The following is a 14,958-nucleotide window of genomic DNA, read 5'->3' on the forward strand; positions in this document are numbered from 1 at the left end:
TAATTAAATAAATGTTTATGGGGTGACTGTTCATCTACCCAAAGTAAGACATTAATTCAACTCTAACTACTTAATAGATTTAGACACACTTTCAGAAGGTAAATATCTCAGAGAATGACCATAGATATTTAGCTTTAATTTATACCTCAAAAACCAAAGCGTTAATTGTAATACTTGAAAAATGTGTAAGGATAGGAGATGTTAAAAATTAAAGAGAAGAATAAAATTAAACTAAAAAAAAAATACTCAGAAGGCTTGGACAAGTGAGAAAGCATCTCTAAAAGTTAAATAACAACTACATTGTAGAAACAAATTATCATTTCAAGGATGTTGTTTTCTCAACATAGTCCACTTTGTAATTAAATTCTTTGTCCATTTTCTAAAGACTAAATGTGTTTCCCACATTTCAATCAACTTATGAACATTATTTTATATTTTGGAAATCAAAGCTTCCTCTAAATTTGCTTTGCTTTTAGTACTCAGATTTTTTTTTCATGTTTTATATATACACATGCATGGAGAACTATAATATACAGATATATAACGTGTGTGTGTACCCAAATGGGATGTAATTCACTCTCTCAAATCTTTGTTCCCATGATAACCATCCTTAGTTGTTGATTACAACGTGAGCATAATAATGCCTTGACTTAGATTTATAACACTTTATTCAATTGGTTCCATATAGCACTTGAATAGATTATATCTCTCAACTATCCTTTTTTATTAAGCACTTTTCCCCTTTACATTTTAGAACCTCTTACAGATATACCTGTTTTAATAGCAAAATTCAATGGACTTCCTGTGAACCATTATTATAGAATATTTAATGACAGTATTGACTTTAGGCATCTTTCGGATTTAAGTAGAAAAATTATCAAGGTCTCCTTATATAAATAGACTTTTAACGGTTCATAAACAATAATTTTGTGCAGATGAAATCTGAAGTAAAATAAAAACAGTGGCTTAATAAATATTAAAACATATATTTTTCTTATGTGAATAAAAATATTGACATTAGAACTTTAGAACAGTATCCTTCTGAGCCCTGATTATCTGTCCATTATTAACCAGCACTGCATGTAGCATAGTGGACCAAATTCTAAAATATCAGTGCTGTGATGCTTTGTTCAAATGATAGCTCCAGAGACAAAACGAGAACCTCCTGGAAAAACAGCATTTGTATCCCATACACCGAAGTCATTACAAAGTCATTCAAGTCTATCTTTTAATTATGATAACATATGATCAAAATGAAGGTTCAGTTTTATGGTTCACATCATGTACTCCACAACTGCCAAACATTAAAATTACTTTAAGTGACAGGCAGTTGATAAATCAAGTTGTATACTTTAAAGCACAATCAGGGGTGTTTTTCATTGAGTTTTCCTTTAAAATTTAAAGTGGAAAACCAATATTTCTAGAATCAGTAAATCAATGAGTCTGATGGTTATGACATAATGTACACATGATTCAGAGACCTGTAACTTTGAATATATACACCTACCTATAGAGTACTCTTCCACCAATGGTCACCAGGTTAGAAAAAACACTGAAGTCAGTCATGTTTGGGGGCCATGACTGTATGTTCAAGAAACCTACAAAAGATAAGGGCAGTAAAATAATTCAGAATATCATTGTCTCAGCAACAGTGTTTAATACCAATTATTCTTAAAATATGATGAAAATGGGAGGTAAGGAAAAGGCAGCAAATATTCCTATTTTTGAACCATTCTGTATCATATTTCTTCTTCCAATATTCAGTGTCTTACCCAAAGTTTCTGGGCTACAATACTCAATAGATGATGAATGTCAAAATAATGAACACCTAGAATATATACATACAGAATCATATAAGTGTATGGTTTAAAGATTTAAATGATTCTTAATTTGATTTTTATTATTATTTATATTTATTTACTATTATTATTTAAAATTATTTAGTCTAACTAGACAAAGAGTTTAATTTCTCTGAAATCTTTTGCCACCTTATCTGTACATTTACAACATCAGCTGTCTGTCTTGCATTTTAAGACATTTATGTATATAACTAAGCCTCCTTATTGATTTTACATTCTTTGATAGCAAACCCATGTCTGATTCATGTCTATGGGCCCCATATCATCTACTATGACAGCTCTGAACATATCAGGTCCTCAATAAACATGTGCTAAATGAATCCTACCTGCTACCCATCCTCAGTAGTACTTGTGAAAAGTAAATAGAAACACATTGATTCAAAGATCCACTGACATTTGCAAAAACAGTAACATCAAAATTTCAAGGATTTTTTTTTAATTCCACAGATTTCAAAATGTGCACAGATGCTAAGGAACTAAGACACCCATCATTTAAAATAATACGTGTTTTCAAAACTAGAATTTGCTTTGAAAATTCCAATACTATGTAATATTTTTAACAAAAGACTAAAATTCACATAGTTCATAGAACAACAAACTCACTTTAAAAATTACCTGTTATCTCTCGGACTGTCCGAAACACGTTCAGTTTCTCTGGGTCTATGGCTTCAATTGCATTGTAAGGGTCCCTAGGGGGAAAAAAAAAAAATGAAGCTGAACTTAAAATTAGATAAAGGGGTGAAAATATGAGAAATGTGACAAAAATTATTTCATTCCAATTGAATTTTAATTAGCAATAGGAAGGTTAGCAATGTTTTATCCAGATTTTCTATGCTAGATGTGGAAGGGGATTAAAAGGTACTTTCAGGAAATTTTGATGACACAGATTATGAGTTCTTCATTGAAGGCTATTCTAGATCCAGAGGCACGGTTCAATTTGACTATCCTGAATAAACCTCCAAATATAGCAATTCCATTCATTAACCACTTTATTTTGCCTTTAAAAGTTTGTTCTCAATTGGAAAAATATACACTGCAAATAAATTATGTTATGGTGAGAATAATTGCCTTTTGGGTTCCTCAAAGCATACTAAATTGCTAACAGAACCTGTAATTTCATAAGAAAGGTGAAAACAAACACAGGAAGTAAACTTTTTTATTTTTCTGTATTTTCACATTTATCTATCAGGGCAATCTTGTTCCTATCTGTTTATTTATGTTCACTTTCATATGACAGGAACTATTTGCTTCCCTCTATATGAATCATACTAACATTTGAAAATAAAATTTACCACAAATTTAACAATACTAAAAATGTGTTGTAAATTTTGGGGATTTTTAAAAATACAATCTCCTAATGCATAAATATATTTTTTGTAATTAATGTTATTGATACATAAATGCCCTGTCTTTACAAAAATTAATATAAAATACCTTTAAAATTAAATATTTAATGGAATTTTTCAGAAGTTTTCATCTTAGGAAAATAGTTTTCATTTATAACATCCTGCCCATACAAAATAATTACATTCTTGAATATTAAGCCAAATATAAACATAATATTAAACATTTCTCAGTAATTCAAGCAATACTTTCAGATTTTCTTAAGTAATATTTAGTAGTTTTTCTAGGTTTTATTACTTTAAAAGGTGCTCTGTGCTATTCTGGGCAAGTAGAAACCTTATATTAATATATACTCTTCAGAGAAAAATTAAATTCCATTCACTGGTCATTTCTCCAAGAGAGATCAAACGTTCTAAAAACAAGGAATTAGGCTCTTTTAGCAGTTTGTATCCACCTTTAACAATCAACTGAATTTTATCCTTGTACTGGATATCTGTTGTTTTACCAGTCTCTGAGAACCTTCTTTTTCACATGGGGAATAAACACTAGGATACATGATCCATTGGAGGCTATCAGTCAATGTGCTCCACAATCCCCTGACAAACAGATAAGCATATGGCCTTTCTTCTAAGAATCTGATTCTGAATCCACCAGCATTTATTCATCCTGGCATTAGAGCCTTGAAAACATTCTCTATTAGTTCAGCAAACTTGATCTCTGGAACCACCTTTTACTGGCTCTCTCTGCTTGATTCATCAGCATATTTTCTATACTGTGAACCATCCCATATCTTTTAAAAGAAAAAAAAAATCTTGCTTAATGAAATTACTGCTTCAAAATGAGAAAAACTAAGAAGTTTAATCAATACATTGTGCTACTAGTTTAACATGGTGTGTTATAGAAGGCTTGGAAACACTATAAATGAGTGTCCCCATAATTCACACATAAACAATTAAGATTTTCCTTAATGTGACATGAATATCTTTCAAAAGCTTAAAGTCTAAATTAATATTCTAGCAAACTTGCTCTATTTGTAACTGAAGATATATAGAATGAATATCTATGCTTTCAGTGAAAATGGAGCCACAAAATTAGGTTCATCATGCGGGAAAATTCTGGTTGCTATCATTTTCTAATGTGCAAAGATGTCTGCATGCACATGAAATATCAGCTCTGCAGTAGTAGAATGAACTTTCAACATTTGTTCTTTGATGAAAAGCAGTGTCTAGAATAGCTCTAGCCATATAATCAAATATTCCTGCTTTACTGAGAAACACTCAAAGTTCAGGTCAAGCACACAATAATGGGGTCAGCCCAAACCTTTACTGAGAACACTTCCAGGTTGCCAGGAATGAAATGAATTCTGGACTGTTCACATGAAGCCCAGCGGACCACAGAAATTTTATATACTTAATTTTAGAGATTCAGGACTCTCATAAAATAAATTGACAGAATCCCACTTACCAACTTAAAAGTACCCCTAGGGTGTTCCACCCTACAGCCACTTGAAATCCATAGATTTTAAAATTGAGAACTTTCCTAGCTAAATTCAGGACCATGAAAAAAAACATTATGTCCACCTTGTTATTGTGTTGGGTGATCCAAAATAAAGCTCAGGATAAAGAGAGAGAAACATATTTTCACAATTCCATAGAAATCACGTTATTTTTTTCACCAAGCTCATTATCTGTTTCCCATTGTCTATCATCATTACAGTCGATCATCTAAGTACTTTCTTGTTTGTGTCACACTGTGACACAGCATGAACATGCTTATTTGGTGAGCATTTTATTGCTCTAAGCATATTCACAGGGACATTATTAGACATGACAAGACATGAAAGGGGATCCTATGATAACCCTGAATGCTGAATTTTGCCTGCAGTTCCCATTCTAAATAAGGAAATAAGAATGCCTAGTTTATTTCTAGCAATGGTGGTATCGTGCTATAAACTGAACATTGATCTCTTTTATATGTTAACATTTTAGTTGACAACTTCACAGTAAATTTATTTTTTGCAGAAATTTGTTTTTGAAAAGTACACTCTTACTTAATTATGGGTTTTTCATTTCTATTAGTTTAAAGAAATACCCTAGCTATTTTAATCAAACCATACATCCTATTAAAAACTAGATAGTAGAAGATTTAGGGTAATGGAAATTAAGTGAAGTAAAAAATTTTGTTAATTTACTGAAAGCTTTGTTAATAATACCTCATGTTATTCATCTTTAAAATCTCTCTCTTTGTCCATATGCACACACATATTACATACATGAATACACATATGCCTACACATAAGTGTCTGAGACCTACTCAATTAACTTTATATTAATACTTTCCTAAAATGAAAGGGAAAGGCTTCAGAATATGTTTCATGTTGGCATGCGACTAGGAGTGAGGAACATATCATATTTCACATATATATTTGTCCTGGAAAATGCCTTATATATTATGCTTAAGACACAAAAATATTAATTATAATGTTAAATTTATGTGCTATAATATAGGACAAATAATAATCGTCTGAACTAGGAAGTATGACATCGTAAAGTAAGGATTGCCATGAAAATAACTTTGTCTTTATTTGGTTTCCAGTAGTCTATGAGATATTATCTGTTGCACTATATGCTGTGCTATATACTAGATATAGTCACTGAGATTTTCCTCTTGAAGTGCCTTTTTCTCCTTTTTTTTAACTTTCTTTTGTTTCGGGGGTTTAGCGATTTTTAACTTCTATTTTTGTTACTTTTCAATCTCTCTCTTTCTCTCTCTCTCTCTCCCCTTTCCCTCCTTTACTCCTTCCCTTCCCCCACCTTTTTCTTTCTTTTTTATACCATTTATTAAGGTTTACTGTATGCCAGGCACTGGGCTGAACACTTAAAACAATGTATATTTTGTTTTATTTTGAATCTCCACAACAACCAGAGGATGTAGGTATTTATTATTAACCCAGTTCTCAACTTTACATTGGAGTTGTTTGACATGGAAGCCACACAGCTCAATACAGATTGTCCATGGTGGAGCCGACTGAATGTGTCCCATCTCAAAATGGTAGTACCACCCATCTCCAATAGATTGTTGCCATGTAAACTAAGAGTAATCACATGCACATTTTTTTTTAAAGAGACGTTAAAAATCTAGATCTTATTTTACAAAACAAAACAACAAGAAACACCTCTTAGACCAAATATAACAGAAAGTGAATACATACTATTACAGTTTCTGGCACAGATCCATATTAAAAGCTATATTTTAAAGTAAAGAAATGCTTTATGTACTAAGACCTACAGTAATTTATCTGAATGGAAAGAAACGCTTTGTTCTATTTCTCTTGTTGTTCCTATTTGACGTATTTATTCATAATGTGTTAAATTGTTTTGCTTCTAGAAATGATATATGTTTAGAGTAATCTTTTGAATTGAAATATGTGAGTGATATTTTTTATCTGTAGCCCGTAGCACTAATATTTAGGAACTAAGTAGTGATATATACAAATAGATAAAATATAAAGTAAAAATATTGATATTTTCATTACAGTTGAAAGGATGCAAACTTGGTCATTTTCCCAGTTAAAAACAGCAGGTGGTTCTGTAATGAAGGGGCCCAGAAAATGTTACAATTTTTATTGCTAAAATGAAATTCATTTAATAGATTTATCACTAACTTCCCAAGTCTAAAACAGAAAAAGATGCAGCAAGGCAAAGAAAATACCTGAAAGCTCAGAATTTCAACTTACTGATTTGTTTTCTGTGAGATGCATTAATTTATGTTGTTTTGAACTAATTAGTTAGGAATTTGAATGAAATTCCCCACTTTGTCCACTGATACTGTTTCCCTAAAGATATCCACAAATGTGCCAAGCTTACTGAAATCTATGGATTTGAGGGAAATGTCCTGTAAATACATCTTAGCTTATATATAAATCGATATTTTTAAATCTAAGTTGTCACCAAATTCATGATCTGGATGTACCCCCAAAATTTGTTTTACTATCACTGCTGGTGAAATCTGGCATTTGACTTTGTTGGAGGAAAGCATTAATGTGTAGTGGAACTCTGTGTCAAAAGGAATCAAACAGACAAAACTAAAGAATCTCTTAAGCTTTGTCTGCACTTCGTAAAACAATTTTCCACAAAAATGTAATACTGACCCATGAATACCAGTGACTAGGAAGATCAAATTCCCATTGATTTTGGTGCAGTTTATGAATTTGTCAATGTTACTAGAATCCACGGTCTGAGCTGACATCAATGATCCTGTGCCAATGCCATCACAAGCTGTAGAAACAAGATGCACAATTAGAGAGCTGAGAAAATTTTTCTTTAGTCAATAAATTATTGCATTTTTATTATAAAATAACAGTATTTTTTCATTATAAAATGAAAAAAAATATCATCACCTTTTGGGCAAATGTCAGTACAAGGTTTACACATTTTAATCCCATTTTCTTCTACTTCCATCTTGGAACTAGGGCAGGCACGCACACAGGAACTGGAATCGACCACGAAGTTATCTGATAAAAAAAAAGGTAAAATTAACAATAATGTTGAGGTTCAGCAAAAGATTTTAAAACAAGATATTTTAGGGTTTGAAAATTATTTTCATTTGAAAATGATAGTATGTATGTTTCTTTCCCTAAAACAACTCTGTCTAAATATCTCCACCTGAAATAGCATCTACGAACACCCACATTCAAATCCAAGGGCAGTGTGTGTTAACAACAACTGGTACTTGCTTGACTACTGCTCCACATTCTGAATTGCCCCCAAGATAGTGAATTTCTTTTATAGACTTAGGAAACTGCATGACATTTAGTTTGTGTTTTTCAGTAGTTCCACTTCATTTCATGTCATGATGCAAGTTTGAAGTCTAAAAATGCTTCAAGTTACATGAAGCACAAATGAAGCTGAAGTTAAACTGCCTTGGATGAAGGGAGTGCACTTCATATCCAAGAAGAAAGGTTTAAAATGTGTTCATCTTTCATTGGAGTGCCGTAGAAACTGTCCCATAGTTTTACACGAAGAAACAAAATGAAATTTGAAAGGGCAGTACTTTAGGAAAGGTATATTAACTAACCCAGGAACATCTAATTACCTGACATGGTGAAATGTTTAGGAATCCAGTGGTCTGGAATATGCCAGAACATTCCCTCCCAAAAATAAGGACAAATTTTTGCATCTAGGGCCTCCCACGATAAAGGGAAAACACAATACCTGCTAGGCTGCTTTGGGTTTTGAAGGCAGCATCCTTCCATGTTTGGAAAAACTGCTTCTGGCCCAACATTCAGTAGTCTAGAAGGCTTCCGACCTTGAAGGGGGCCCAGAGCAGGAAAGGCACATGATGCAGGTCCAGGCTGGGGTACAAGCAATTCTGCTACTTGGATCACAAAACCCAAGAGGCTCTATGACATTAGAAGTATCTCTGGCGGGAAGATATGCCACGTGGAGTTATGGCAAGTCCCGACCGGGAAATCCCAGCTGAGACCTCTAGGAATTATACACCATTTAATAAACAACTCCTGACATACTTCTGGGTCCTGGCAGAGATAGACTACCTAACCATGAGTCACGGATTGATCTTGTGGCCAGAATTGCCCATCACACACAAGGTTTTGTTAAAAACCATCATAATGTTGAGCAGGTCCAACAGCAATCCATTGTAAGATGGAAGCAGTACATTTGGGATTGATGTGAGCAGGGGTAGACGCACGAGTAAACTGCATAAGCAGGTGGTCCAAATCCCCACGTCATCCACCACTGTGCTGGCACCTTTCACTAAGCTCATACCCATGGCTGCATGGGGACCAAGAGAGGGCACGTATGACAAGCTGACAGAGGGAGACAAAAACTAAGCTTGGGGTGTGGGTGCAAGCAGCTGAAAATGGATGGCAGCTGCCCTGCAGCCTCAGTCAGGAGTGGACTTGAAATATAGTGGCAAGGAAAAATCCCACCAATGGGCATAGTTCTGGGTAGTGCAAATGATCCTTTACTTTGTAGGGAATAAATAGGAGTTTAGAATAAATATGAACTCATGAGCAGTGGCTTGCCCTAGGAGCAGAAGTACTGGAAAATCTGGAATTGGGATTGAAGGGAGTCTGGGGTAGAGGCATATATATGAATCCATGAGAGTGGGTATAAAGTGTGAAGATCTTTGTATTCCAAGTTAATATCCACTAGAGGGCATCCACCACAAAAGAGACACTTTGCTGAGACTCCGTCACAGCCTGATCTCGCTTCATTTCCTTCCCTCATGGGTCTTGATTCTGAGAACACTTCTTAAACAACCATAGTCTCTGTCTCAGGGGAACCCAACCTGCAACAGGTGTAAACATCCTTTCTGCAAGGTCTTTAGGGATACCTCGTATTTAAAAACTTCCACATTTTTGCAGCAATTTATGCCAAGTGAAATTTTTAAAAAAGGTTACAAATATCTTCATTATCGGTTAGGTCCAGATTTTGCAGTCAAATTAGTTTCAAAAAATATTTGTTGTTTAGGGTTTTTGAATTTCAGAATTCTGAATTAGGAACTGTAGACCAGTATTTAGAAACTGAACATCTTTGTTTTTCTAAGACAGCTACAGTTTAGCAAATCAAGGTCCCTCAAAGATTTGAATTTTACATAGATAAATAATGAAGTTCTTTAAATTAATCTGTAATTGGATAGACCTAAACTAATCCATGAAAGGAAGTTTATGAGTTACCATATCTATGGTAACTGGGAATTTAATTTCAAATAACAGTCCTAAGTATTTAGCCCCTTGTCATAACTTAGGAGTTGAGAGACTTCAGATGAGACACTACAAAGGATGTAATAAAGAAAAGGAAAATTCCCTAGCTCAGGTTTTTCTGGTCTTGCACTCCAGACCAAGCCTTGGGCCTCAACCTCAGGGCTTGAATAAAAAGGAAAGCACCAAAAATTTCAAAAAAGCATGGTTTTGACTATCTTTGGGGCAAGCCACCATAACATGAAGTAGTAGAGCAGGAGGACATTTGTCTAAGAAACCGAAGAAATTCATCATCTAGCCACATTCTACAATACTCTCAAGCCCCGTATTTTGCAAGACAGTAGATGGGGAAATATAGGGTAACTTCAGATGAGAAGCTGTTAGATCAAAAACATAACTTTGGATATAAAATTGTTTAAGATGGAAAAATCTCTTCTATCCTAGAGTTAGTGTGTCTGTGATTTTAAAATGGTAAGTTAGAGCCATGTTAAATATATATATATATATATATATACACACACACACACTCATAATTATTCTTTTAATCAATATAAAATATTTAATAATAAAGGCTGGAATCATCATTGCTTTCAAAGACTTGTTTTTACATACTATTCCTCTGAACCCTATCCCCTATCCCTTTGATCTTTATAATGTATCTGGGAAAGAGAGAGGGTACATATGATTATCCACATTTTAAAGAGGAGGAAATAGAAAACTAAATAGTTTATCTAAAATCACACGACTAATAAGTGGGCAAAGCTATAACCGAAGCCACTCTAATACCATGTCCCTTACACTTCATACTTCATCACGTGGACAAAGCAAAACAAGAACAAAAACACAGTATCTGTGTGCTGTAGAATGTAAAGTCTTCTTTTAATTGAGTATGTGGATAAAAGTAGTGGTTTTCTTTAGCCTTCCAGTAAGTAAAACATTGAAGAACTGTCTCATTGGTCTTTTCAAGCAAAGAAACTGACTTGAACAGGTATTGAGACATATACTATTCTTGATGAAAGCTAAATCGGTCATTGTGTATCCCCAGGATGAATTGTCAATTTGGTAAAGGCCCCTTAATATGCCCTTTATATCCACTGTTATTGTTTAACATTGGATTTGATGTTAAAACTACAATGCTATACATTCTATAACAAATAAATAATAAGAAATAATTTTAGGTGAAAATGCATTGTTATTAGAGCAGATCTCTTTCATTACATAGCTTGCTGCTACTTAACTAATCACTTTTCTGAGGAACAAAACCGTGTGCAAAACCATTGACATATAGTGAAAATATTGAGTTTAGAAGTCAATGAATGACACTGTACTATAACTTCAAACATGCCACTACTTTGCTGAGACTATGAACCAATCACTTCAATTTTTTGAATTTTAATTTTCTTATTTGTGAAATGATAATAATAGTACCAATTCTCAAGTAATTCACAATATTGTCACAATTTTGAAATTCAATAAACTTACATGAAATTCCTCTGCTTTTAAATGATGAGCTAATTGATTTGGCTCTTCTTATCCTGTTACTTACGTGGGCACTTCTTGACACAAAATGCTCCATAGGTGTATTTTGCATTGAAGTTATGCTCCAGTTGAAAGGTTGTTGGATTGTAGACAAAAGTTTGCGGACACTGAGTAACACATGCTCCACTATCATTGAAGTTCATGCAGGCCTGCAACACAGCAAAGATTAATTTTGTTTTAAAAATAACCTTCATAATACTTGTTAAAGGGACACTGCTACAACAGTTCTGTGATAGGTTGTATTGTTTACTCAGCGTACATCAATTTCATAAAAACTGGAAAATCTGATAACTTCCTAGTTGTAAGGGCTTATTTTTTAACTTTGCATTTGTTTTGTACTTCTCAATTTTACAAAACTGTTTTTCTAATGTCAGTAAATATACCATCTACAGTTATTGATGTTCTAATTGCTTGGTATCTATCCATTGATTTCTAAACTGAGAATTGGTTTAAATTATTAAAGTTAGATAATAGTGAAAACTTATTTAAGCTTACCCTTATCCAAAGGGTTTATGTTGAGTCTTAGAGTCTGGCAGTGACAACTAAATCTCCATTTGTACAGGCTAGACTTTCCTTAAAGCTGGTTTGGAGAGTTCAGTGCCTTAAGTGATACGGTAAGTCCATTCATCACCATCGTATAGTGAGAAAATGTGATGGTCATTCAAACTGGACTTAAAGAAAAGTCTCTGGCAGGTGACTAGTCAAGTGTAAATGTAGGGGGTACGATGCCAAAATGTAAAGAAGTAGCTATACTTAGCCCATAATTAAATAATATGATACCATTTCCTATATAGTCTTTTTCATAATGTTATACCATTTACTAAAAGTCACCAGTTCAAGTAAATTTCTGCTGACATATATTTGTATTGAGACCTCAATTTGTTAATATGTTCAAATGCATTTGAGAATGATTAAAAACAAACAATTGTACCACCTAAGAGTTAGGTATTTGATATGAAAAGAGAACATATGTATAAGTACATAAAAACATGTGATTAGCAAAATAGGGGATGAACTAATTATCTTAATTTAACAATTTAAACATTCATAGGAATAATTTAGGCCTTGGAAGGCAAGCTAATGAACTCAAGCTATATTTTACATATCATCATATATTGTACGTATGCTTATTAATAAGCACTAATTTATTCTGTTTCCTCAAAACATTTTCTTAATCAATTGTTGTTTTAGCAAGCAGTTTATCACAAAGATGACAATTCCCTGATGATGGTCTACGAGATGCATAATCAGAAGGAGATTCACTGATAATACATTATTCACTAAGATGACACTCTCCAGGAAGAATCTATTAAAAACCAATCTAGGAAACTCAGTAAGTTTTAATTTACGGGTATAAAACTTCATGTGTCCTCATAATTGCTTTACTAACATATTTTATACAGTGTTGTGCACAGATTGCTTGGCAACAAAGGGACATAAGCCAGAGAAATCAAACAAGTTTACCTTCCAGACAGCATACAATACAACATAACTTACACCAAAGTCTTGGTCTGGCATTCTTGAACATTCTGTACTAAATGCCAAAGTGGAATCACTGGACTATTCCATAAAAGTAATGAAATGAGAATTCTGAAGCTCCCTCAGCACTCTGCTTATTGTGATAATGGAACCATGAAAAAAATGCAGTGAAGCTTCTAAGTGAAAGTTAACATCAATTGTTGGTGTTTATTGTTGCTACTGTTTTGAAATTACTGTTTTGCAACACTTGTTCAGCAACTTCCAGATCAATCTTCAATCCCATGTCTGGTGATAGGCAAGGGAAAGAGTCTCAGTTCAAGATCTGCTGAGCATCTTCTGTATACTTTTAACATTTTTCTTCTCTTTCCTTCTTCCTCCCTACTCATTTCTGCAATACACACTTTTGTTTCACTGTAAAATTAGGATAGACAAATTAAGTTTCTTGTGACATTAAGAAATTACTGTGTATCTACATCATAAGAGCTATAATCTATAATTTGCTTATTTCCAGAATTAAGTGCCAAATTGAAAAAAAGACTCAGTTCTAAATATATCTGTGTATTCTCTGGATATTTGAGAGGGGAAAAAAAAATAAATTCCTGTGTGCAATTTTAGCAACAAAAACAGTTTATTATTTTATGATTTTTAGCTTAAAATGAAACTAATGCTCTGTGTGTATGAAATTTCATTAACTATAGCTCACAGAATTGTCTGCATGTATTCAAAAGAATAGAAAGACCTTTATCAAGGATATCAAAATGTAATTAAAAAGTGACCCCTACAAGCTTTAAATATTAATTTTGAGGACATAAAAGTGTCCTCTTCTAAAATAAAAATCATACAGATTAGCATATAAATTGCTTTAAACGTGCATTTGTAAATCTTATAAATCTTGAATAATTTAGCTTGTAAACAATATAAACTGTAAAACAGTTAAATTCATAAATTTGTGTGATTTAATCTTGAAATTTATATTTGAGAAATAAAATGCAAGTGCCCCCACTCAGAAGACTCGACTCAACGATGCAAGAACACACATAGGTAATCACCGTAAATTCTGGAAGGATGCTGTTAGCTTTTTAAAAGATATCTCAATATGTTCTCCTTCATGTTGTCCAATAAACCTCACTCATAATATAAATTGTAATCAGAAAGACATAATTCGTTTAGTAGAACAGAACAATCCTAGTTAATTAATAGCCACCCAGTGAAGGAATGACTTCTAGGAAGTCAGAGTATCTTTCTTAATCCTAAAATGGCAAAATTTGATCTTATCTTAATAAGATATTAAAGACTCAAGGTGCCTGAGTCAAACCAGGATGGAGGGGAGGACCAGAGAGTGAAAGGGACAGCTGCCAGACTTACAAAGCAGTCGGTATCCTTAGGTCCCGAGCAGCCTCCAGCACATTCTCGGTGACAGCAGTCACTAACGTAGGGTCCGTAGCACCTGCCATCACACTGTTCTGCACAGACAGTCCTTGTCACTGCAGAAGACAGAGATAGGTCCTCATCAAAGTCAGCCACCAAGAGAAACTTCTAAGGGGATTTGGAGTAGCTGAGAAAAGTTGAGCCCTGGAGAAACAATGTACTCAACTGTCATTGACTCAGCTCAGCAAACATTTACTGAAGGAAGTCTGCAATTGATCAAAATTACTGTAAAACCCAAAATTACTGCAAAATTAAAACGCTTCAAAATTAATACACGAATTTGTTTTCTATATTCTTTCTTGTTCCAGCAAATACTTAAAGGCTTTACAAAACTCACACAACTTAGCAAGAAAGAATCAAATTTAGAACAACTGAATGCGACATTTTGGCAGGTTGTGAAGGATGGAGTCAGCAGCGAAGTCAACTTACAGTGTGCACAGTGAGGGCCTGCAGCGGGAGGTGTCCCCAGGAGTGAGTGCAACATTTTTGGCAGTCAATGCAGAAAGGGGAACAGAAACTTTTACATGATTCACATTATATCATTCCTATCAGATACATCGATGCTAGATAGGTGATAAAATGGAT

General features: G+C 33.6%; 1 protein-coding gene across 1 annotated transcript in view; it reads right to left on the reverse strand.

Moving 5' to 3' along the window:
* ERBB4 (erb-b2 receptor tyrosine kinase 4) overlaps window positions 1-14,423 on the reverse strand; it is a 310,925-nt gene extending 296,502 nt beyond the window's left edge. The window contains exons 1-6 of the mRNA XM_049712234.1: window positions 14,311-14,423; window positions 11,474-11,615; window positions 7,603-7,716; window positions 7,354-7,480; window positions 2,475-2,548; window positions 1,508-1,598 (exon numbers count right to left, since the gene is read on the reverse strand). Of these exons, the coding sequence (XP_049568191.1) occupies window positions 1,508-1,598; window positions 2,475-2,548; window positions 7,354-7,480; window positions 7,603-7,716; window positions 11,474-11,609 (542 nt within the window). The 5' untranslated portion in view covers window positions 11,610-11,615; window positions 14,311-14,423. The remainder of the gene's footprint in view (window positions 1-1,507; window positions 1,599-2,474; window positions 2,549-7,353; window positions 7,481-7,602; window positions 7,717-11,473; window positions 11,616-14,310) is intronic.
* Between the last annotated feature and the right edge of the window lie 535 nt (window positions 14,424-14,958).

The sequence above is a fragment of the Orcinus orca genome, chromosome 7 (assembly GCF_937001465.1).
Source record: "Orcinus orca chromosome 7, mOrcOrc1.1, whole genome shotgun sequence".
Lineage (NCBI taxonomy): Eukaryota > Metazoa > Chordata > Mammalia > Artiodactyla > Delphinidae > Orcinus > Orcinus orca.